The sequence below is a fragment of the Hyla sarda genome, chromosome 1 (assembly GCF_029499605.1).
Source record: "Hyla sarda isolate aHylSar1 chromosome 1, aHylSar1.hap1, whole genome shotgun sequence".
Classification (NCBI taxonomy): Eukaryota; Metazoa; Chordata; class Amphibia; order Anura; family Hylidae; genus Hyla; species Hyla sarda.
This window is the reverse complement of record NC_079189.1, coordinates 86,942,682-86,969,550: the sequence shown is the minus strand read 5'-3', so window position 1 is coordinate 86,969,550 and position 26,869 is coordinate 86,942,682. Positions and strand designations below refer to the sequence as shown.

The 26,869-nt window shown below is 43.8% G+C and overlaps 1 protein-coding gene across 1 annotated transcript in view; it reads left to right on the top strand.

The window, feature by feature from the left end:
- The window catches only part of YIPF7 (Yip1 domain family member 7), a 91,916-nt gene that overhangs the window by 10,173 nt on the left and 54,874 nt on the right, over positions 1-26,869 (top strand). The window contains exons 4-5 of the mRNA XM_056557305.1: positions 1,205-1,350; positions 23,559-23,740. Of these exons, the coding sequence (XP_056413280.1) occupies positions 1,205-1,350; positions 23,559-23,740 (328 nt within the window). The remainder of the gene's footprint in view (positions 1-1,204; positions 1,351-23,558; positions 23,741-26,869) is intronic.

Genomic DNA, 26,869 nt, shown 5'->3' with positions numbered 1-26,869 from the left:
GGAAGTGAGGTCAGATGCCTGATCCTCGCTACGCACAGCGAGAGAGCCGGACAACTCTGGCTCCCTGCATGAATACAGGTGTATCCTCTCGGTTTCGTTTTTGATTCCACGAACCGTGAGTAGGATAGGACTGTTACCATGCAGCTCTACAACTTTCCTCTTCACAGGCCTGAGAACTGAATGGACTTTTTTCTCTCTGAGTTCTTTTAAAGGTGGACTTAGATGATGTCTGATTATTGAATATATGGATGTGTATGATTTGACCATAAGAGAAAGCAACTTTTTCCTCTACAGGAATACTGAGCTATAGAAATTAGTCTACTATGCATGTATTTTCCTTTTCAGGATATATAGGAATAGACTCTCTCTTATAGGTCCTGTTGGTCACCACCATCCAATTTGTACTTTATTTATTGCTATTTGTTCCTTATTTGTATCGCTATGAATATACCCCTTGATGACACTGTCTTTAATCTAGCGGCAGAAACGTGTTGAGGTAGTATTTGATTTTGACACCCATAGCGAGACTATACTATATTTGATAGTGGGTCTGAATGCTTAGGGTGTGGCACCGCTGAGCTGGCTGGGCCCTACAGAACCAAGTGAGTAGGTTCTGTTTATATATAGAACCAATATGGGTCTTTTGTGTTATTTTTCACTTGAGCACTTTTTATAATTATTATTTTAAAGCATATCTTGTAAAAGTTACATTTTAAGCACATCCCTGAACACTTGTTCCCTTGTAAGATCCAAACTTTTAGTCCAACTCTGATTATTAGCATTATTTTTTATTACGCATATTGGATTTTGTTATTTTCTTAACTGACTGGTAAAAAAGCATGTTAAAACTTTAAAAATAAACACATAAAAAGAACCAAATACATGCAGTCACGTAGTACCACATATGTGGCTTTAAAAAAAAAAAAAAAAAATCTGAGAACATTTCTCTCAACCATTAAAAAAGAAAAATGCTACAATGTGTTTCTTTTGTGCAAACGTTATGCTTTGTGATTTCTACCGTTCACATTTTCCAAATTCGTACAGGATCTGCTGCAGATATCAATGTAACTAAATAATTGAACACAGCATCAAATCTGCAGCAGATCCTGAATGTGTGAATGTAAACTTGGAAGTGATATTCATGAGCTGCATACCTGGATGTTCATATAATGGTGACTACATTTTCTTGTTTTTTTTTCTGCAGAACTGGGTATTAATTTTGATCACATATGGCAAAAGACGTTAACAGTCCTGAACCCATGGATGCCAGCAGATGGCAGTATTATGAACGAAACTGACCTGGCAGGCCCTACAATGTTCTGCTTTGCCCTTGGATCCACACTCTTGCTGGTATAATTTTGCATTTCATAATGATAATTACTTGGTGTATCCGCTATAGCCGTTCATCACCCATAATTACGACACGTATGTGTAACAGTATATTTATGCTCTATTTAAAATAATGCAGCTGCACTGAGATACAGTTCAGTTTCTTCATGCTGTCTGCCTCCCCTGCATCTGAGATATACTAGTTTATCTTAACAATGTGCCTTTCGGAAAACATTTCAAGTGGGGAGTGACTGTAATTCAAAAAACAATCACAACGAAAGGGAGAAAAAAAGAATTATTAACCAATTTATTGTGCAAGGATTTTTCAAAGGCACGTTTCAGGCAAATAAATACTTTTTAATTAGGAATTGCAAGCTGTAATTATAGGTGATAGATGATATTAGTCACAGCACGTTCTACATCCTCTTTGGCATAACAAACTACAATAATAAGCAATATTGCAGGTTCTTATCCCGTATCATTTAGTCTTCACAGTGACTGTTTAAAGTGAAGTTGTCATTATATTTTTTCCTTAAAAAAAACAAACAAGTAATGAAATAAAAAAAATCTAATATTGCTATTATTTATGTTTAGGCTTTTTAGTCCTTGGTGGAGCCATAGATATGTGGAAAAAGTTTTCTTTTTTTAATTTTTTTTATCAAAGACACTAATATACAGTATGGGCTAATAGCATTCGGTATCCATGTAGGGCTTTATGCCTTTAGCAGAGCCTATACCTGCAACTTCATACTATGTCAATGGGGTCCCTCTAGATCCGTTGGGGTCCATCTTGCATGGACCATCTGGCTTTGTTCTCTTCACCTAATTGTAATGTGTAACAAAGACTCCAATAGTAGAAAGCAGGGATGGTCAGCTCTCAGGATTCCCAGCACGGCCGTATACTCCAATATCGGACAACAAACAGAACAGGTAGCCAGTGGTATCGATGAAACTCTGTTTATTCGGATCCCATAAAAACCGCATGCAAGCGGGATATCAGCCAGCAAACAACAATCAGTAAGCGTGGACGCGTTTTGGGTATACACCCTTCGTCTTAGCACATTATACTTTACTGACAATCAGGTATATATGGGGGTTTAAAAAGGAAGGGGTGGAGTCAGGACATAGTCCAAAAATGTAACTCTTTCTACTCCCTAATTAAATCAACCCTTACAAACACATAAGATTGAACCTGATATGTTATGACAAATGCATATACATAAAAAAAAATATATATAGCAAAAGATTAAACATAAACTCAGTGACAGAACACTGTAGAAAAATAATTTCTTTTATAAAAGCATGAAAAAATACTTCATAGAAAAAGTCGCAAGGAAAAACCGTACCATGTGAACAGGACAGAAAAAGGAAAAGAGAGGGAAGGTAAAAATATCGCTTGAAACATGGAAGAAAAAAATGATGTAATTAATAATGCAGGATGAGGTCATTTCTTAGATTCAGACCACCAGGCTGGATGGTCTGGAGATTATGTATCCAAAAGACCTCTCTGTTGTGTAACAACCTCATTCCATCACCTCCTCTCAAAGGTCTAAGAACACATTCGATGCCGCAAAAAATCAAATGTGTTTAGACGCAGGTTTGTACAGTTTGTTAAATAGAAAACTCCTTTAGGATCGGAACACCTATGGTACACTGTCATCTGATCCGACATGCCTTTTTAGGGAGGATCTGAGGACAGTGTTGAATTACGGTCTGGAGTTGGGCATCATTTCTCAAAAACAATATGATTACATCTTGGTCCCTAACCCCACCACCCCCATTTTCCACTCACTGCCTAAGGTACATAAGGACCGATCCCCCCCACCCATGAGACCTATTGGGGCGGGGATCGGTTCCTTGAACGAACGCCTTAGTCAGTGGGTGGATTCAGTTTTAAAACCTTTGGTTCCCCTTCGTCCTAGTTATATCAAGGACTCACAGCACTTGTTGTCCATAGTGAGCCAAGTTAAGTGGGATTCTTCCTGTTCTAGGCTCACATTGGACATAGAGTCCTTATATTCATCTTTACCACATAATTTGTCTATTTTGGCCATTAACCACATTATGTCCATGTTTTCCACTTTTAGTTCTGAACTTCAAAAATTTGTCACTGAGGCGAACCCTAATGTACACACATCCACATACCGCAAGCCTAGTGCTGGTAACTCTCTTTTGAGAGCTGAATCTTGCCACCCAAGACACACAATTTCTGCTGTGTCTGTGGGTGAATTCACTCGTGCAAAACGCAATTGTTCCTCTGAGGAACTCTTTTGCAGTGAATCCCTTGCGGTCAGGGAACGTCTTCTAAACAGGGGTTATCCATTACATTTACCGTAATTCCCAGGGCTTTAAATAAAGTTCAGGACAAGGACAGAAAAAATCTTTTGACTTCAGCTAAGAAAAACAAAAAGAATGAAAGTACAGGACGAAAATGGTCAGGGGATGATAGGGATACTTTTGTACCTACCTTTAGTGCAGAATATCATGAAATAACTAAAATTGTAAAAAAAAATATTTACCTATCCTGTCACAGGACCCTATTTTGGCCAAGTTCACAAGAGGCGGTTGTAGATTCTCCTCCAGACGCGCCCCCACCTTGGGTAACATGTTGTCTCCCAGCATGTTTTCCACCAACAGCGAGACTAGTCCCAACTGGTTGCAGGTCAAAGGGTTTTACAGGTGTGGACTGTCCCGCTGTGTGGTGTGCAAACATGCACAAGTCACAAAGGAGTTTGTTGATTATAATACTAATCCTATTTTTCCTATTCGTTCCTTTATAAATTGTCAAACTACATTCACGGTGTATATCATTTGCTGCACAACGTGCAATCTTATGTACGTTGGTAGCACCATACGTCCATTAAAGAAACGTATCCAAGAACACATTCGAGCTGCAATCAATCTGCTCCATGTGAACGTCTCCACTGTCTCTAGACATTTTCGTGACGTCCACGGTGGTGATGTTTCCAATTAGATTTTTTGCGGCATCGAATGTGTTCGTAGACCTTTGAGAGGAGGTGATGGAATGAGGTTGTTACACAACAGAGAGGTCTTTTCGATACATAATCTCCAGACCATCCAGCCTGGTGGTCTGAATCTAAGAAATGACCTCATCCTGCATTATTAATTACATCATTTTTTTCTTCCATGTTTCAAGCGATATTTTTACCTTCCCTCTCTTTTCCTTTTTTCTGTCCTGTTCACATGGTATGGTTTTTCCTTGCGACTTTTTCTATGAAGTATTTTTTCATGCTTTTATAAAAGAAATGATTTTTCTACAGTGTTCTGTCACTGAGTTTATGTTTAATCTTTTGCTATATATATATTTTTATGTATATGCATTTGTCATAATATATCAGGTTCAATCTTATATGTTTGTAAGGGTTGGTTTAATTAGGGAGTGGAAAGAGTTACATTTTTGGACTATTTCCTGACTCCACCCCTTCCTTTTTAAACCCCCATATATACCTGATTGTCAGTGAAGTATAATGTGCTAAGACGAAGTGTGTATACCCGAAACGCGTCCACGCTTACTGATTGTTGTTTGCTGGCTGATATCCCGCTTGCATGCGGTTTTTATGGGATCCGAATAAACAGAGTTTCATCGATACCACTGGCTACCTGTTCTGTTTGTTAACAAAGACTCTGTTTAATGCAGATGTGAATTTAACCTAACTAAATTATAATTACATAAAAATACACATTTAAAAACATAGTAATTCAGCGGGGGGTATTGAGTATTACAATAACCACTACCCCTCAAGTGGGATAAGGGCCACTTATATATAAATTCATGGACCATGGGTCAAAGAAGCCTGGTTACTCTTGGTGGGGTTATTGTAATTGATTTTTTTTTATTTTTATTTTTTACCCTGGGCTTTTGCTTGTGGTCCAGGAGTTTGTGTGTAAGGCAATCCATCCATTAGTAAGTCTATCAACCCTTTCTAGTTATCAGGAACCATTGCTGCTGCATTGTGTGAATTAATAGAATTTAAGATTTTCCTTGAAGCCAACAGAGGCAATTGAACACAGCAGGTTATATATGAACTGTGAAAGATATAAACACATAGCCAATGTAATTAAGCATAAATGAGAATCTCTGGTTAACACATTTGTGAGCCTATTGAGAGTTTCTGATTTGTATGTGGATCCTTATGGAAATGTGTATGATGGGAACTGTATAAACACAAATTTCAAGAGTGCCACAAATGAGCAGTTTCTTCTCTTTGTCTCCAAAGCATCTAAAATGAGAAAAGAAGCAACTTTGCAAATAGTCTTAAAATGCTCCACTGGAAAAACATTTTTTAATTGGTGCCAGACAGTTTGTAAATTACATATATTTAAAAATCTTAATCCTTCTAGTACTTATCAGCTGCTGTATGCTCCAAAGGAAGTTATTTTCTTGAATTTCCTTTCTGTCTGACCACAGTGCTCTCTGCTTACACCTGGCCATTTTAGGAACTGTCAAGAGTAGGAGCAAATCCCCATAGCAAACCTATGCTACTCTGGACAGTTCCTGACATGGACAGAGGTGTCAGCAGAGAGTACTGTGGTCAGACAGAAAGGAAATTTAAAAATAAAAAAATTTCCTCATTAATATACAGCAGCTGATAAGTACTGGAAGGATTAAGATTTTAAATAGAAGTAATTTACAAATCTGTTTAACTTTCTGGTATCAGTTGATTAAAAAAAAGTTTTCCAGTGGAGTACCCTTTTAATAAATAGAACAATTTTGTGTCTACCGCTCTTGTTTCCTGACTACAAACTCTTTGTATCCTGCAGTCATCCTCGTACTATTATTTCTTCTACTTCGTACTATTTTTGATATGTTAGCAAAAAGTAGAGGACTGGTGGGGGAAGTGTGGCTGCAGGATGGCACTATAATGGGTTTGTAGTCATTAAAGGGGTAGTTCAGTGGTGAAAAACGTGTCCACTATCCTAAGGATAGGGGATAAGTTTCAGATTGCGGGGGTCCGACCGCTGGGGCCCCCTGCGATCTCCTGTACGGCCAGATAGCGCATGTTGACCACCGCACGAAGCAGCGGCCGATGCCCCTCTTCAATACAACTCTATGGCAGAGCCGGAGATTGCCGAAGGCAGCGGTGGGACCCCCCACGATCTGGAACTTATACCCTAAGGGGATACGTTTTTCACCACTGGATATCTCCTTTAAGGGTATGTTCACAATACAGAATTTCAGCGTGGAATTCCAATCTGGAATTCTGCTCGGAGTAAAAGTATGAGCGGCCTTCACCAAAATCCTTCGGCGCTAGGACCATTGAGACCTGCACCGTCACCATTGACGGCAATGCAGTCCACACATAATTCTGCCAAAAGAATGAACATTCATTCTTTTGGCATGAGAATTTTTGTGTCATAATTTTCTCTTAAATTGGTGTAAATGGGTCTTTCACTGACTCATTGACACTACAGAATTTCAGAGAAAGTGTTTTTGGTTCTCAAGCCGCAATGAGAAATTCATACACCCTAGTGTCAATGGGTAAGCGAATGTTTAGGTGGGGAAGGATGGGTAGAAGGTGAATTAGGTGGAAAGTGCAATGCAATTCATAACACATAAAGAGAGCAATAGTCACAAATATAGTGCATCTGCTTTTTTGTAGTGCATCACGATTGTGTGAATAAAGACCATTTTTTTCACCTCGTTGGAGTACCACTGTACATCAGTTATCTGGAGCTACCAGGGTCCCTGACCAGGACCAGACACAGTGGGCACCCGGGCAGTTTTTCTGTGGTGTGCTGCGTTTCTGTGACTGTTTTATATATATACACATATATACAGAATTTTTTGGAGGGGGAGGTAAAGACATAGGGGTTTAGTGAGCAAGATAAAAACAGTGATGGATAACTCACTGTTCTCTCCTTGTCTTAAATCAGAATAATTAAATCACAGGATCATTTTTGGAGTATACACTGTGTATAACATAGTGTATATTAGGGAATTACATTCACATTAATTCCTTCTGTTTATTAACAGAACTGCTCAGAAATTAGAGTGACTCCCAGTGGCTTCCCAGCAGCTCATCAGCAGACACGGAAATTACTTTGTCACTTTTATATTATTTTATAAGATATCATACTTGTGGATTTTGCTACTTAGTGGATACGTTTGCTTTCCCCAGTTGACACTGTAAAGTAGAAGCTTGATTCCTGTATTTACTGTATAAGTAGCTTTCATTTTTATGCTTATAGAGACTCAAAAAATAATATTTTGCAGTGCCATCATATTTGGTATTTCCTATATTTTTATATGTGTCTACACTGTCAATATTCTAGATGTTACCACTTGCTCTAGAAAATAGTTAAGATACAGCTATGACATTGGTTGGGTGAGGGAGTTTGTCGCGGGAGCCAAATCCACTTCATACCCTGTGGATGCGATCTGTGGCCGACACCCTGAGGTAATGACCTACATTGGAGATTTCAACTGTTTAGATGCCGCAATCAATAGCAATCGTGAAACAGTATTTAGATGCAGCAATGGTGGTATAGTGGAACAAATCACCAATTGGTTGTCAGAGCAACCTGACCAATCATTGCATTGCATTGGTTTATGTAAGCAATCGAATAAGTCCTCTAGGGGGCATAAAAAACTGTACTTCATTTAAGGAGATGGTATGCTACTGTTTTCAGTCTGATCACAAAACTGGATACAGGGCAAAATATTAGCCGACCGGAGTCACTATCTGACTCTGGTCGGCGCATTTAAATGAATGCGATTTGGCGCTGGCCTAGCTGGGATACGGGAGTGGCGGTGTTAGACTCACTGCAGACGGCAGGTACCCAGGAGGAAGTAGATACGTAATTCCACGGTGGTCGGGAGCAGGAGATGTAGTAGATCCACTGATCCTGTGGGGCGGATGACGCGGGCTGTACCAGGGAGCGGAGTCTAAGGTGCCGCTGGTTTTCACCAGAGGCCGCAGCAAAGCAGGATGTACTTACTGCGGCAGGCGGCACCCAGGTCGCTACCCCTGGCACGACTCGACCCCACAGCCGGATGAGGTGAAGCGTGGCACAAAAGGAACAGGCAGGACATAGTCAGGCTGACAAGAGGTCAGGGCAGGCGGCACAGGAGCGTAGTCAGTAGGGAAGCAGAAGGTCAGTAGGCAGGCGGCTAGGAACACAGTCAAGTCACGGAATGCAAGGTCTGGTACATGGCAAGGAACACTGTAAAACTGAGAGAAACGGTTGATAACCAGAGGCTTGAGGAGAGATACATAAAAGGAGTTAGGAATGCGTAGGGAAGGTGGTAAACGGAGTTTGTATGAAAGTGGATTGATTTTTTGTAAGACCTTGAACGGACCTAGGAATCGAGGACCTAATGTGTAACTTGGGATTCTGAACTGAATGTACTTAGAAGATAGCCAAACTCTTTCACCAGGAGAGAAGGATGGAGGAAGTCTTCTTTTCTTGTCTGCTGCCTAGAATCGAGTCTGTCGCCAAATAGAAGAGAAATCTCGGACAAGTTCGTCCACAGCTGGCACACTCGAAGAAACTGGAATTGGAAGAGGAGACCGGGGATGAAGACCAAAAACAATAAAAAACAGAGATGTCTTCGTGGATTCAGAATCTTTATGATTGTAGGAAAATTCGGCCCAGGGAAGAAGATTAACCCAGTAGTCCTGACGAGCTGAAACAAAATGACGTAAATAAGTCTCCAAGATTTGATTTACTCTCTCCACCGGGCCATTGGACTGGGGGTGGTAGGCAGAGGAGAAATCCAAACTGATGCCAAGGCAGGAACAGAGAGCTCGCCAGATTTTGGACACAAACTCAACTCCGCGATCCGAGACAATATTTTCTGGAAGACCATGAAGTCGGAAGACATGATGTAAGAAGTGCTTTGCCAGTTGTGGAGGTGGGTTCCAGAAAGTGGAACAAAATGAGCCATTTTAGAAAACCGATCAACCACCACCCAGATGATCATGTTATTATGTGATGGTGGAAGATCGGTAATAAAGTCCATTGCAATGTGAGTCCATGGAGTCTCAGGAATAGGCAACGCTTGCAAGAGTCCTACGGGTCTCAGTCGAGGAGTCTTGTCTCAAGCACAAGTGACACAGGAACATACAAATTCAGAAACATCATGTTCCAGAGGTGGCCACCAGTAGTGCTGGGAGATTAAAAGAAGAGTCTTACGTACTCCAGGATGGCCAGCCAAAAGAGAAGAATGACCCCAGTTTAGAACTTTGCATCTCAATCTGACTGGTACAAAAGTTTTACCAGGAGGTACCTGTAGAAGATTAGCAGGAGCTGCAAAAATCATACGGTCAGGAGGGATAATATGTCTAGGTGTAGGATCCAAACCCACAACGTCAGAAGATCTGGAGAGGGCATCAGCTCTAATATTCTTGTTAGCTGGACGGAAATGAATGAAAAAATTTAATCGGGAAGAGAACAACGACCACCTTGCCTGAGGAGGATTCAAGCGTTGAGCAGACTGAAGGTACAGGAGATTTTTGTGATCTGAATAGATGCTGATCGGATGAGGAGAGCCCTCCAACAAATGTCGCCACTCCTCTAAGGCATCAAAGTTTTTTATAGCAAGCAGTTCACGATCTCTGATGGAGTAGTTTCTCCCCGCTGGCGAGAAAGTTTTAGAAAAGAATCCACAGGTCACTGTCTCACCTTGGCACCTTTCTGGGTAAGGATGGCACACGCTCCAACGGAAGAAGCGTCAACCTCTAGGGCAAAAGGTTTTCCTGGATCAGGTCTTGATAGCACGGGGGCCGAAGCAAAGGCAGTCTTTAGGCTGGAGAAAGCCTCTTCTGCCTCAGGAGGCCACAACTTAGGGTTAGCATTCTTTTTGGTGATGACGACAATGGGAGCAACCACAGAAGAGAAATGTGGGATGAACTGATGATAATAGTTGTTGAATCCCAGGAAACGTTGAATTGCCCGAAGACCGGTAGGACAAGGCCACTCCAATACTGCAGACAGTTTTACTGGATCCATTTGCAGACCTTGATAAGAGTAGATGAACACAGGTGTGTAGGGCAAACAACGGTCTCGCCGGCAATTAAAGTTCAGGTGAGTGTGCTCATAAATGATAGTGACTCACGGTTTAGCTGAAAGATTTTCTTTCACGTTTATTCAAGTAGTTTCAAACACGTTGTCTCGCAGGACATGAAGTTTAGCAGCGTTTTTTTCATAGCAGCATAGATGATAACATGCTCCGTGCTCCTTTCAGTCTGGCCCAACGTTTCGGGGGCACGCCCCCTTAGTCATGCGCAGTAACTGACCGGAACAAGAACGTATAAATAGTAACATAGAAGCCATACATATTAACCCTTTAGATAATTTTTACATATGCGCATTAATAATAAATAAACAAAGAAGGCAACTATGTAACTAATAAGGTGCTTCAATATAATTACTATCACTGCAGCGACGCATAATTATGCATCACTACAAGAATGCATTGAAATTACAGCATTCATTCATGCCTCTCGGTGTGAGCGTGTCAAGTTCCGTGATCCAAAATGTTTCTCTTTGCAATAGCCTCTTGCGGTTTAGATCTTCATTAGTCTGTATAGGTACCTGCTCCAACACTAACCATCTAAGGTCAGAAATTTGGTGTCCAGCCTCTTCATGTCTTGCTACGGTGGTTTAAACCACCGTAGCAAGAAATTATAAAGAGGCTGGACACCAAATTTGTGAAAGGAGCACGGAGCATGTTATCATCTACGCTGCCAAAAACCGCTGCTAAACTTCATGTCCTGCGAGACAACGTGTTTGAAACTACTTGAATAAACGTGAAAGAAAATCTTTCAGCTAAACTGTGAGTCACTATCATTTATGTGCACACTCCCCTGAACTTTAATTGCCGGCGATACCGTTGTTTGCCCTACACACCTGTGTTCATCTAGTACTATTGAACAGAGATACTGGAACTCTGTCGTATGGGCTGTGTTGATATACATATGCTACTGATACAACTCGGTTATATGTTGCTTTAAGAGACCTTGATAAGAGACAATATATCCATGAAAGGGAAGACTGGATTTCTCGAAAAGGCATTTCTCTAGTTTGGCATAGAGATGATTCCTCCGGAGGCATCGTAGGACCAAATGTACATGAGTACGATGCTCCTCCAAGTTGGAAGAATAGATCAAAATATCATCAAGGTAAACAACAACACAGGTATAGAGAAGATCGCGGAAGATATCATTGACGAATTGCTGAAAAACAGCTGGAGAATTGCAAAGACCGAAAGGCATCACCAGGTACTCAAAATGTCCATCTAGGGTGTTGAAAGCCGCTTTCCATTCATCCCCCTCTCGAATTTGAATTAAATTATAGGCTCCACGTAAATCCAATTTGGAGAAGACTTTAGCCCCCCGAAGAGGATCAAAAAGTTCTGAGATCAAAGGAAGAGGATAACGATTCTTGACCATGATTTTGTTGAGACCTCTGTAGTTGATAGATGGACGAGAGAACCATCCTTCTTGCTTACAAAGAAGAATCCGGATTTTCAAATAAATTCCTTTTGGAGATTCTCTCGGATGTATTTTGCATGGCTTGAGTCTCCGGGACAGACAAAGGATAAATTCTGCCATGACGTGACATAGTCCCAGGCAGTAAATCAATAGGGCAGTCGTAAGGACAATGCTGAGGCAAAGTCTCGGCCTGTTTTTCGCAGAAGAAATCAGAAAAATCTTGATAAGGGAAGGGCAGACAGGGTATAGGAAAAACGGTAGAAAAATTTTAGGCTGGACTGATTCTAGACAACGATTTTGACATCACTGTCCCCAGCGGGTGATCTCTCCAGATTTCCAGTCAAGCTGCGGAGAATGGCGCTGGAGCCAAGGAAGACCAAGAAGTATCTGTGAAGTACAATGTGGAAGCACAAATAATTCAGTCCTTTCCTTATGCGAGACTCCCACTTGCAAAAGAAGAGACTCCTTGCATTAAAGCACTCTACAGTCCGGATTTTGTCCTGTGACGGAGGAGATGAACAGAGGCTTGGCAAGGCGACTCACAGGAAGGCGATATTCATGCACAAGAGAGGCATCAATGAAGTTACCAGCTGAACCTGAATCCAAAAGTGCTGAAGCGAAGAAAGAAGTCTGAGCAGAAACGTGAACTTGTGCGGAAATATTCAACCGAGGAGAGACGGTATTCACACCCAGAGAAGCCTCTCCAATGTATCCTAGGTGCGGACGTTTTCCTGGATACTGAGGATGGGAAGGACAGTCTTTGAGAAAATGCTCCTGGCAGGCACAGTAAAGACACAAATTCTGGTGGCGTCATCAGAATCTCTCCTACTGGGAGAGGCGAGAATGTTCCACTGGCTTAGCCTTTACGGTAGGTACACTTTCATTACGTAGCTCCTCCTGTCTTTCAGAAAAACGTGCGGCCAACCGGATCAGTTCACGCAAGTTAGTCGGAGAATCTCATGCGGCAAGAACGTCCTTTATTCTACTAGAAAGTCCTTTTTTAAATAGAGCACACAAGGCCTCATCGTTCCATGCCAACTCTGAAGCAAGGATACGAAACTGGACTGCATAGTCTCCGATGGAGGAAGGCCCTTGTCTTAGTTAAGAAGAGCCGTCTCAGCAGAGGAGGCACCTGCAGGTTCTTCAAAATTGCTGCGGAATTCAGTCAAGAAGGCTGTGAGGTTAGAGGTAATTGGGTCACTATTATCCCAGAGCGGAGTAGCCCATGCCAGGGCCTTACCAGACAAGAGGCTAACCACAAAAGCCACCATAGCATGCTCTATAAGAAGCAGATCTGCCAAGAGCTCCGAATGCAGGGAGCACTGAGGGAGAAAGCCCCTACATAGCTTAGGATCTCCGTCATACTTCATGGGAAGAGGAAGAAGCAGCTTAGATCCACAAGGAACTGCTGGAACTGGTGGAGACTGCTGTTGCGTGGACAGAAGTAACTGTGCCATGGCGGAGAGTTGACTCAACTGCTGCGCCTAAAGGGCCAACTGCTGCGACTGATAGACCACTTCGGATGGGAGATCCGGATCCTCAGGCAGAGGAACCTCAGTGGGATCCATGGGCGGATCTTACTGTTAGACTCACCGCAGAAGGCAGGTACCCAGGAGGTAGTAGATCCATAATTCCCTGGTGGTCGGGAGCAGGAGATGTAGTAGATCCACTGATCATGTGGGGCGGATGACGTGGGCCGTACCAGGGAGCGGCACCCAGGTTGCTACCCCTGGCACAACTAGACACCACAGGTGGCTGAGGTGAAGCATGGCACAAAAGGAACAGGCAGGATGTAGTCAGGCTGGCAAGAGGTAAGGGCAGGCGGCACAGGAGCGTAGTCAGTAGGGAAGCAGAAGGTCAGTAGGCAGGCAGCTAGGAACACAGTCAAGTCACGGAATGCGAGGTCTGGTACATGGCAAGGAACACTGTAAAACTGCTTTCTCTAAGGCGCTGGGGCAAACAAAGATCCAGCAAGGGCAATAGGAAGGGGCTGGAACTTATAGGAGAGGTGCAGGTGTGTGACTAATTACGGGCTCACTGGCCCTTTAAATTTCAAAGCTCCAGCGCACACGCTAGGAGGCGGGGGCACGCGCGCCGGAGCTGAGGCACAGAGACCGGGGAAGGAGGTGAGTGACTAGCTGGGACTCTCATGCGGGTGGGTACCACATTGTGAATCCCAGCCCTGCCGGTGGTGGACAAGGACGGGGAGGTGCGCTCACGGCCGGTATGTCCGGCCAGAGAGCTGTACATCACAGCCAGTTTTGAAATTTCCCAGACGATTTTGCAAACGTAGTGTAAATGCACCCTAACAGGTGTCACGATTCGGCTACAGGTAGTGGATCCTCTGTGTCAGCGAGGGATTGGCGTGGACCGTGCTGGTGGACCAGTTCTAAGAGGCTACTGGTGTTCACCAGAGCCCGCCGCAAAGCGGGATGGTCTTGCTGCGCCAGTAGCAACCAGGTCGTATCCACTAGCAACGGCTCAACCTCGCTGACTGCTGAGAAGGCGTGGGACAGAAGGACTAGGCAGAGGCAAGATCAGACGTAGCAGAAGGTCGGGGCAGGCGGCAAGGTTCGTAGTCAAGATGGATAGCAGGAGTTCAGGTAACACAGGCTTTGGACAACACTAAACGCTTTCACTGGCACAAGGCAACAAGATCCGGCGAGGGAGTGCAGGGGAAATGATGTGATATAGCCAGGGAGCAGGTGGAAGCCAATTAAGCTAATTGGGCCAGGCACCAATCATTGGTGCACAGGCCCTTTAAGTCTCAGAGAGCCGGCGCGCGCGCGCCCTAGAGAGCGGAGCCGCGCGCGCCAGCACATGACAGCAGGGGACCGGGACGGGTAAGTGACTTGGGATGCGATTCGCGAGCGGGTGCGTCCCGCTGTGCGAATCGCATCCCCGACGGCCATGTCAGTGCAGCGCTCCCGGTCAGCGGGACCGACCGGGGCGCTGCAGGGAGAGAGACGCCGTGAGCGCTCCGGGGAGGAGCAGGGACCCGGAGTGCTCGGCGTAACAACAGGCCTACAGAAGACTCTACAAACTGCAAACACCTCTGTTTATGTGTCCGCTGGTATAAAAATACTGACGAAGACTGATGTTCATGGAAGGACATGATGAATGAAGCCTAAAAAAAATTGCAACCCATCTCAAGTTTGCCTGATGCCACATGGATGTAGAGTGCTTTTGGGAATATGTTCTATGGACAGATTAGACGGATGTGGATTTTTGTTTAAACAGAAATGCACAAAGCTACGTTTGCAAGAAAAAAAAAGGTAAAAATATTATGCAGGAGACTGTAAAGGCAGCAGTCCATGATTACAAGCTGAAGAGATGCAACAAGACAATGATACAAAGCTTTTTGTTTTCTTTTCTGTTTTTTGGGAGGCAGATAAAGAAAATACTGCAATTATGACATTATACCCAGTCATACTGCACCACACTGCCAGGTACACAGACACCTTTGGTAAGCCTGGGGGCTTTTATAAGACCCCCGGCTGCCATGATTGAAGATTGGAGTTAGATTGCTAGTCAGCAAGGATAAGTACCCTTAATGACTGCTATAAAAAGGCATATTCACAGTCATTAAGAGGGTATATATATGTGTGTGTGTGTATGGATAGGCACCCCCATTCCCAACTCAAATACTCACATATAGTACAGTGTGGGCTTCTGGCCACGTCTGCCTTTAGGCTGTTTGCTGAAAATGAAAGAGTGAAATATTACAAACCCCACAGACATGTGCAGCTGTCAGGAAGCTCGTTGACCTCATTAGAACGTTATTTTAACTCATTCCTTGCCTGGGGACCCAACTTGAGAGGAGCATTAATTCTTGGCATATCTGCAAATATTCTGCTTTTCTTATACATGTCATTCACATCCATATTTTGCAAACTGGAGGACTTTCATTTACATTACAAGTTTAAATTCTAGATTATTTTAATTCTGTATGGGGAAATGTGCAGACCCAGTGGACCAATTTGTTCTTTTTTTTGCTGTCAAATTCTACCTCTTTATCACTTTCAGGAAGTGGATTTTGTGATTGTAAGCAGAAGATGAGGAAATAAAATTATGTGATCGAAGTGTGAAGCTGTTATACATCCCAAAGAAACCAATTATTAGATGGTTTAAATTCTGATAGAATTCCAAATTCCAGCTAAACATTTGTTGTTGATTCAGTCACATCTTAAAACATATCTTCTTAGAACTTCTATGTGTTCAAGAGTTGGTAAAAATAAAGGGATAGTTATTCAGGGATAAGGGCCATTTACATCCAACATAGGCCACCAAGATCATTTAAAGGTTGAGGGTACAGGACTAATAAGTTATACCTGATGAATAAGTACTATTGTTGCACCAGCCTTTGGTTTGTATGTTGGGGGCTATATTCTTCAGTCAGCGCATTTTCAAGTAGTCCTAAATCCTTTTAACTGGTTGTCAGGGGAATAAAAATAGTTTTAAAACAGCTCAGAATATGGTTATTAAAAAGAGATCATACTTACCTCTTGACATGGTATCTCACCTCTTGACATAGTAGACAGTCCCTGTCCAGACTTAAAAGTGCTACATCCTTTATATTTTGTTGTACATTTTAATCTGTTTGTAGCACAATTGAACTAGGTATCAGCTAACAAGGACACTCCTGTGGCTGCTCTAAAAGCAAGCTGCTACCCCCATATAGCATTTTAACACATAGTATACAAGTTTTAGCACTTTATCTTTTGAGATTTTGTAACATTTATTTAAATTAGTAGTGTGGGGTTGGGGTGTGAGGTGCAGGATAGGATTCAGGGCAGATGTTATGGCCCGAGGGGCAGATGGTATTAACCTTTTCTTGCCGTGACACCAGGGTATGGTTTAGCCTTAACCACCCGAAGGTAATACCGCTGATCTTTGGTTAAGCAGGGTGAATGAAGACACCAACGCCATGTATAACGGCAGCTTTACTGAGGCAAGACAGGTGATATAGTATTTGCAGTACAGCCAAATATCCCAGGGAGGTGACTAGTGACACAGGGGGACCTTGCAGGCTTGCTGGGACTTGCAGTAGTTAGACTGACTTTAGTGCAGGCCACGGTGACTACAGATGGACGTGAAAGAGATGGTGACTGTCAATAAGATGACTTGACTTCCTGGTGACTGACTTGTGGCTGCGAGACTTATGGCTTGAGGCTTCCAATGCTCTGGACATAGACACTGGAACAACTTGACTGTACTTGACCTCAGGAACTAAGAGAGAGATTGCAGCCCCTCCCCTGGTTATATAGGGGGCTGTGCAAGGAGCCCATAGGTCACTTGGGGGGTCACTTGGTCACTAGTGCCTCCTGGGTAACAACCATGTGGTACAAACATTAAAGAAACAATACACTTTTATAATACAAACATATATACATTATGGTGATACTATACATACAGGGAAAGTATAGGGCCACACCATCCCATACTGGGTCACCACAATAGCAAGCTCCTTTAAACACTGTTGTTACGCTATGTGCTCCAGCCTCACACGCTGGCCGTGAGCGCATGGTCCCCTTACCTTCTGCTTCCGACGGGGCTGGGACTTGCACTGCAGGACGCACCCGCATGCGAGCCCCAGTCCGTCACTCTCCGAGTGTTTCCCCTGCCTCCGCTTCCACCTCTCTGCTCCGGCGCATGTGTCCCCGTCCCTTAGGGCGTGCACGCGCCGGAGCTTTAAGATTTAAAGGGCCAGTACGCTCATTAGTGTAACCACCTGTGTCTTGTTGATAAATTCCCCCACCCTCCTCAGTTCTCTGCCGGATCTTTGTTGCCTTATGCCCTAGAGAAGGCGTTCCTTAGTATTGCCTTGCCGTGTACCAGATCTCCTGCTCTTGTGCCGCCTGCCTACTGAAGTTATGCTACATCCCGACTACGCTACTGTGCTGCCTGCCCTGACCTACAGCTATCCTGACTACGAGTTGTCTCATACTTTCTGTGCTTCGCATCTCCTCAGCTGCCTGTGTGGTTGAGCCGTTGCCGGGGGTTACGACCTGGGTGTCGCCTGCAGCAGCAAGCCCATCCTGCTTTGCGGCGGGCTCTGGTGAAGACCAGTGGCACCTTAGACTCCGTTCCCTGGCACGGTCCGAGTCATCTGCCACACAGGTCCAGCGGGTCCACATACACCAGAGTTCCTGTCTTCAGAAACGTGAGTGTTACAGTAAGATCCGGCCATGGATCCCGCTGAGGAATCCCTGCCTGAAGTTGTGGATCTTTCCTCCATTGTGATACGTCACTCACAGCAGTTGTCCCGACAGGCACAGCAATTTTCTCAATTTGCAGCCATGATGCAACAGCTTTTAGCCTTGCAACAGCAGCAGGTACCACAATCTGGCCCACTCCCACCTCCAGCTCCTGCAGTGTCTCCTGGCTCCCAGCTGCACCTGCCTTTGCCTTCCAAGTATGATGGGGATTCCAAGTCATGCAGAGGCTTTGTTACACAGTGCTCCATGCATTTGGAGCTCATGTCTGAACTGTTTCCAACTGAACGTAGTAAGGTGGCCTTTGTCATTAGTCTACTTTCTGGAAAAGCCCTGGCTTGGGCTACACCCCTTTGGGACCTTGGTGATCCAGTATCCTCTAATTTCTCTGCATTTTTGGCCGAATTTCGCAGTGTCTTTGAGGAACCCGCACGTGCCTCTTCAGCTGAGACAGCATTGATGAATCTATGTCAAGGAGATTCTACTGTTGGTGACTATGCAGTTCAGTTCCGCATTCTAGCCTCTGAACTCGCCTGGAATGAAGAGGCCTTGTGTACCACATTTAAAAAAGGACTGTCAAGCAGGATTAAAGATGCCCTTGCAGCACGAGATCCTCCATCTTCTTTGTCTGAACTTATCCACTTGGCCTCACGCATTGATGTGCGTTTTGCCGAAAGACAGGAGGAATTGCGCTTTGAGAGGCAATCTGCCCGTCTGACATCTGTGTCCCAACGTTCTCCTCTTCTGTCTCTTCCGCCTCTTGCCAAAGAGGTTATACAAGGAGATCGTCCTCGTCTTACCAGCAGGAGAGGTCACGACGACGCAACCAGAGTTTGTGTTTGTACTGTGCTAGCCCGGAGCACTTTCTCAAGGACTGTACTGTTCGTCCGCACCTAGGGTATGTGGGAGAGGCATTCCTGGGTGTGAATACTACCTCTCCACACTTAACTATTCCTGTACAAGTCTTCGCTTCAGCCAAGTCTTCCTTCAGCGCTACAGCATTTTTGGACTCCGGATCTGCAGGTGACTTTATTGATGCGGCTTTAGTCCACAGGTATCATCTTCCTCTTACTCGGCTTGCCAAGCCCTTGTTCATCTCCTCTGTAAATGGACAAAATCTGGACTGTAAGGTTCACTTCCGTACTGAATCTCTCCTCATGCAAGTGGGAGTATCGCATAAAGAGAAGATTGAATTCTATGTTCTACCACACTCTGTACTTCTGAGATTCTTCTTGGTCTTCCTTGGCTGCAACGCCATTCCCCGCAACTGGATTGGAGAACTGGAGAAATATTCGCTGGGGACAATCCTGTCAAAATTTTTGCCTCCAATCTGCTCTGCGTAAAGTTGTTTCTCGTCCTCCACCTTTACCTGGCCTGCCGCCACCTTACCAAGATTTCTCGTATGTCTTCTGCAAGAAACAGGCTTTATCTCTGCCTCCAAATCGTCCTTACGACTGCCCTATTGATCTTCTGCCTGGTACCACTCCTCCTCGTGGGAGGATATATCCTCTTTCAGTTCCTGAGACCAAAGCCATGGCTGCGTATATCCAGGAGAATCTCCAAAAGGGATTTATCCATTAGTCCTCTTCTCCTGCAGGAGCAGGTTTCTTCTTTGTAGGGAAGAAAGATGGCTCACTCCGTCCATGCATTGACTACAGGGGACTTAACAAAATCACGGTCAAGAACCGTTACCCTTTACCTCTTATCTCAGAACTTTTTGACCACTTACGTGGTGCCAAGGTCTTCTCGAAGCTGGACTTACGCGGTGCATATAATCTCATTCGTATCCGCAAGGGAGATGAATGGAAAACAGCCTTCAATACTCGTGACGGACATTTTGAGTATCTTGTTATGCCATTTGGTCTCTGCAATGCTCCAGCCGTTTTCCAGGAATTTGTTAATGATATCTTCCATGATCTTCTTTACACCTGTGTTGTCGTATACCTTGATGACATCCTGATCTTCTCTTCCAACTTAGTGGAGCATCGTGCTCATGTTCGTCTGGTTCTTCAGAGACTACGGAAGAATCATCTCTAAGCCAAATTGGAGAAATGCCTGTTCGAAAAGTCTAATCTTCCGTTTCTTGGCTACATTGTCTCTCATCAGGGCCTGCAGATGGATCCAGATAAGTTGTCTGCAGTTTTGGATTGGCCTCGTCCCTCGGGCCTACGTGCAATTCAACGCTTTCTGGGATTCGCTAACTACTATTGTCAGTTTATCCCACATTTTTCATCCTTGGTTGCTCCTATTGTAGCTCTCACTAAAAAAGCATCCAATCCTAAGTCTTGGCCTCGAGAGGCTGAAGAGGCCTTCTCCCGTTTAAAATCTGCATTTGCCTCTGCTCCCGTGCTTACAAGACCTGATCCAGAGTGGCCCTTTGCGTTGGAGGTTGATGCCTCATCTATTGGAGCGGGAGCCGTCCTCACACAGAAAAACGCCAAGGTCAAGAGTGTAATTTGTGGGTTTTTCTCCAAGACTTTCTCTCCTGCTGAGAGGAATTACTCCATTGGAGATCGGGAACTCCTCGCTATTAAGCTAGCTTTGGAGGAATGGTGACATTTACTGGAAGGTTTTTCTCATCCAGTCAGCATCTACTCCGATCATAAGTATCTTCTATACCTTCAATCTGCTCAGCGTTTGAACCCCCGCCAGGCAAGATGGTCACTCTCCAGGTTCTCTGACGTCATTGGTTTGGACTCCACGCCTAGGCATATTATTCCTCCTGACCGTTTGATTCCTGCCGCTCCTGCCGAGATTCAGCAATTTCCTCCAGGAAAATCCTTTGTGCCCACCAGATTGAGACGCAAGGTCTTGAAATGGGGTCATTCTTCCTTGACAGCAGGACATCCTGGAATACGCAAGACCCTACTTCTTATTTCCCGGCACTACTGGTGGCCCCATCTTGAACGTGATGTTTCTGATTTTGTTCGGTCCTGTGTAACTTGTGCCCGTGACAAAACTCCTCGGCAAAAACCTGCAGGACTCTTACAGCCTTTACCCATTCCAGAGACTCCCTGGTCCCATATCGCCATGGATTTCCTCACCGATCTGCCACCTTCTCATAATAACACTGTCATCTGGGTCATGGTAGATCGGTTTTCCAAGATGGCTCACTTCATTCCTCTACCAGGTCTTCCTTCTGCTCCACAGCTGGCGAAGTACTTCTTGTCGCATGTCTTTCGTTTACATGGTCTTCCACAACATATCGTTTCGGATCGATGTGTGCAGTTTGTCTCTAAGTTCTGACGAGCCCTTTGTAACCGTCTGGACATAAATCTGGACTTCTCCTTGGCCTACCACCCTCAGTCCAACGGTCAGGTGGAAAGGGTCAATCAAATCTTTGAGACTTATCTTCAGCATTTTGTTTCAGCTCGCCAAGATGATTGGGTCGACCTTCTCCCCTGGGCTTAATTCTCATATAATCTTAAGGATTCCGAGTTCACGAGGTTGTCTCACTTTTTTGTTGTCTACGGACTCCATCTCCGTCCTCCTCTTCCTCTCCCAGTCTCCTCCTGTGTTCCTGCTGTTGATGAGCTGGTCCGTGACTTCTCCACCATCTGGCAACAGACCCGACAGTCATTGTCCCAGGCTTCTTCATGCATGAAGGCGCAAGCGGATAAAGGTAGAAGACCTCCTCCGTCCTTCTCTCCTGGTGACATGGTGTGGCTTTCATCCAAATACATCTGCTTCAAGATCCCCTGTTACAAGCTTGGTCCCCGCTACCTTGGTCCCTTCCAGATTCTACAAAAGATCAATCCTGTTTCCTACAAACTCCGTCTACCTTCTACATTACGTATTCCCAATTCCTTCCACGTCTCTCTCCTCAAGCGACTGGGAGGGTTACGGTCCTGAGGAGAGATCTTGGGAACCTGAGGAGAATATCCTGGACCTTGACCTTCTCAGGAGTTTCCTCTCTCGTAAAAGGAGGGAGAGACCAAAGGGGGGGGGGGGGGGTACTGTTACGCTATGCGCTCCGGCCTCACACGCTGGCCGTGAGCGCATGGTCCCCTTACCTTCTGCTGCCAACGGGGCTGGGACTCGCACTGCAGGACGCACACGCATGCGAGCCCTAGTCTGTCACTCTCTGCGTGTTTTCCCTGCCTCTGCTTCCACCTCTCTGCTCCGGCGCATGTGTCCCCGTCCCTTAGGGCGTGCGTGTGCCGGAGCTTTAAGATTTAAAGGGCCAGTACGCTCATTAGTGTAACCATCTGTGTCTTGTTGATAAATTCCCCCACCCTCCTCAGTTCTCTGCCGGATATGTGTTGCCTTGTGCCCTAGAGAAAGCGTTCCTTTGTATTGCCTTGCCTTGTACCAGATCTCCTGCTCTTGTGACCTTGACCTTGCTTCTCTGCCGCCTGCCTACTGAACTTCTGCTACGTCCCGACTACGCTACTGTGCTGCCTGCCCTGACCTATAGCTATCCTGACTACGAGTTGTCTCATCCCTTCTGTGCTTCGCATCTCCTCAGCTGCCTGTGTGGTCGAGCCGTTGTCAGGGGTTACGACCTGGGTGTCGCCTGCAGCAGCAAGCCCATCCTGCTTTGCAGCGGGCTCTGGTGAAGACCAGCGGCACCTTAGACTCCATTCCCTGGCACGGTCCGAGTCATCAGCCACACAGGTCCAGCGGATCCACATACACCGGAGTTCCTGTCTTAAGAAACGTGAGTGTTACAACTGTTTAAAGTGTGATAATAAGAGTGACTTACTGTACCTCACTGGTTTATGCTGTGAAGTCACTTGTGGCAGCTCGCAGTTCCACAGATGTGAATATAACTCCACTAGTGTGAATATAGCTAATATAACATGTAACATGTAAATATAATTAACTAGTCTTCTACCAGTGGCTCAGGAGCTACATGTGACTCATGACCCTTAGTTCTGTGGCTTGCAACAAGAATCCTGAGTTGCAACTATTTACTCCAATGAAAAATTGATAATATTGAGCATATCCGGACTCCCAAATGGTGCCAGTTTGAATGATATTGTACCAAATTATTTTACATGTACCATTTAAAGGTCTTTAAAAAACTTTTGACATGTAATAGAGACATGTGAAAAGTTTTGATCGGTGGTGGTCTCAGTACTGAGACCCTAACCGATCATTACAACAGGCTCCATTATAAGTCAATGACTTATAGATGTGATGGTTGCTGCATTTTACAATCTTTTCTAATGGTTTTTCCCATTTGGAGTAGAATGTGGATCCCAACAATCACACAATGTTAAATGTGGCTTACAAGATCTAAAGGCTTGGCGATGTCTGTAAAGTAGTATAATAAATATAACCAGTAGTCTCTACAAGCGGCATAGACTTACTGAGTCACCAAATATACATTTAGTTTGGTTTGGGCTAAGTTATTATATACATTGTATTCAGTGAAACCATAGTGCGGCACACGCTATAGCGCTGATTAAAACACAAACTTCTTTAGACAAACAACAGCATGAAACAATATAAAGTAAATCAATATATAAAGATGTTCTCTTTTTGCATTTTCTCAAAAAACTAAATAAAAACAATTCCGCAATTCAGTCTAAAATTTCTCTTTTGTCTGCAGGCAGGAAAGATTCATTTTGGCTATGTGTACACAATGAGTATACTTGGCTGCCTGGGAATTCATGCTTTATTAAATCTGATGAGTATCACAGGTGTCTCACATGGATGTGTTGCCAGTGTCTTGGGTTACTGCCTTCTGCCTATGGTGATTCTTTCTAGCGTTGCAATATTGTTTTCTTTACAGTAAGTATCAATATATGGAAAATAAGTTCATTGTGATACTCTTTCTTTACACTCGTCTATAGAATGTTTTCTTATGTATACAAAAACAAGTCAAAGCTGACTGTTTCCAATAGTAATAAAAAAAATACTTCAGAATCTTAAAGGGTTACTCCGCACCCAAGCGTCCTTAACATTGAGTTCCTGAATGCTGTGTGCGGGCTTGTATGTTCACACCCGCCCCCTGGTGACGTCATGCCCCCTCATGTGACGTCACGTCCCGCCCCCTCAATGCAAGTCTATGGGAGGGGGCATGACGTCACGAAGGGGCGGGCGTGAACACAGAAGCCCATACACAGCGTTAAGGAACTCAATGGGGAGCGGGGTAACCCTTTAAGAAATATGCTTATTATTGAAATGTGAGTCAACTAAAGCATAAAAACTTACAGTATGTGTAAAATGTTATTCTATAAATATTAACAGAAGCATATAGTGGTAGCTTGGACAAGCTCCATGTGTTAGAAAGGTCCCTTGACTAAAAGCTGATGACAGGGTGTGTAGAAACCTGATAGAAAGTGTTTAATTCCCCTGCAGTACTACCATAGGGGAAATAAAGCATTACACAGTTCCCACCGAAGCAGGTGAGTTGTATGTGTCCTCCAGGACAAGAAAAAACTTTTGATGCTGCTCTTTTCTTTGGGTAATAGATGATAGTCCTGATTAGGGACCCCTTATCTGGGTTAGTGAGCTACCTAAAATATAAATCATGCCTTGCGGGGTTCTTACTGTAAATGATTATGAAAGGGTATGTGCTTATCTTCTATTTAGAAGTGTTTGAAGATGTTATACATGATTGTTTCATAGCCAGGACCTTCATTGATTGCTAGGACAAAGGGACTCTAACACTTTGGGGTTAGCCGGCTGTTGATAGAACCTGTGCTCCAGGGTTGCTTCATTTTAGCAACTTATTAGTTTTGCACTAATAGTGCATTTGAAAGGTGTGCACACCCTTTATTTACATTTACAATGTCCTATAAAATCTGGGCTTATATTCAATGATTCCCTATGTAGATAACCTTTGCCCACCTCATACAGAATACATAAAACCTTAAATTGCTTAAATGGTAACAGTTATTTTTAACAACTTCCCTCCATGTGATACCTTTGGTCATTCCTAAGAAATGACTTCTTACCCCTTAAAGGAGTAGTCTAGTGAAAAGTATCTTCAGTCCGTTGTACCTGGGCTGCAAAAAAAAAAAAAAACTAAGCAAACTTTAAAGGGGTACTCCGGGGGAAAACATTTTTATTCATTTTTTTAAATCAACTGGTGCCAGAAAGTTAAACAGATTTGTAAATTACTTCTATTAAAAAATCTTTACCCTTCCAGTACGTATTAGCAGCTGTATGCTACAGAGGAAATTCTTTTCTTTTTGAATTACTCTTTTGTCTTGTCCACAGTGCTCTCTGCTGACACCTGATGCCCATATCAGGAACTGTCCAGAGCAGGAGAAAATCCCCATAGCAAATCTGTGCTGCTCTGGACAGTTCCTGACACAGACAGAAGTGTCAGCAGAGAACACTGTGGACAAGGAAAAAAAGAAATTAATAAAGAAAAGATTTTTCTAATAAGTACTGAAAGGATTGAGATTTTTAAATAGAAGTAATTTACAAATCTGTTTAACTTTCTGGCACCAGTTCATAAAAAAAAGAGTTTTCCACTGGAGTACCCCTTTAACTCACCTTCCTCTGTTACCTCGTAGTGCCGCGCAGCTGTTCGGTCCTCCGATCTGGTCTTCTTCCTTCTTCCGTGTGCATGGATCGTCACATCGTGGTAAGCACATCGCTGGCTGCTGTGATGTCCCGCCTTAGCCAGTGATAGGCAGAGCGCAGTGTGACGATCCATGCACAAGGAATAGGACTGGAGGACCGAACAGCCGTAGCGGCGCTTTTCATTAGACTACTCCTTTAAGAAACAGCTCTAAAGTCTTGGCCAATAGGTGTCTCTCTTCCCTGCAATTTGCCATCTAATGGCTGTTGTTAGGGGAATTGTGTCTCTAGTTACAGACACCAAAAGACAGAACACAGAATTGGGGACAGGGCTTAGCATGTGTTCTGTGCGGAAGAGACTTTGTTCTTCACCCCTTGAAGACCAAGCCCATTTTGCCCTTAAAGGAGTACTCCGCTGCTCAGCATTTGGAACAAACTGTTCCGAACACTGGAGCCAGCGCCGGGAGCTTGTGATGTCATAGCCCCGCCCCCTCAATGCAAGTATATGCCGTCTTGCCCCCTCCCATATACTTGCATTGAGGGGGCGGGGCATGACATCATGAGGGGGCAGGGCTATGATGTCACGAACTCCCGATGCTGGCTCCAGCGTTTGGAACAGTTTGTTCCAAACGTTTAGCAGCGGAGTACCCCTTTAAGGTCCAGGCCAATTTTATTTTTGCATTTTTGTTTTTTCCTCCTTGCATCTAAAAATCATAACTCTCTTATATGTTCATCCACAGACCCATATAAGTGCTTGTTATTTGTATGACCAACTGTACTTTGTAATGACATCACTAATTTTACCATAAAATGTGTGGCGCAACAAAAAATATAGGTTTCGTTTCCACGCTGTACAATTTACGGTAAAAATTACATGTTTTCATTATTTTGTGGGTCAATGTGATTAAAATGATACCCTTGTTTATTGCTTTTCTATTATTGTACCACTTTAAAAAAAAAAATCTTAAACTTTTTAAAGAAAATTAGTATGTTTAAAATTGCCCTATTTTGACCACCTATAATTTTCAAATTTTTCTGTATACAGGGTGGTTTGAGGGCTCATTTATTGCGCCGTGATCTGTAGTTTTTATTGGTACCACTATTGCTTATATTTAACTTAGTGATTACTTTTTATAAAAAAAAATTTTTGTAAAATGTGACAAAAAAGCTGCAATTTTGGACTTTTTTACGCTTACGCTGTTCACCATACAACATATTTTACATTATATTTTGATAGTTCGGACATTTCCGCATGCTGCGATACCAAATATGTTTATTAATAATTTGTTTATGCTTTTTTTAGGATAATATAGCAAAAAGGGGTTATTTAAATTTTTATTAGGGGAGGGGCTTTAAAAAATATATATATTTTACGTATTTTTTTTT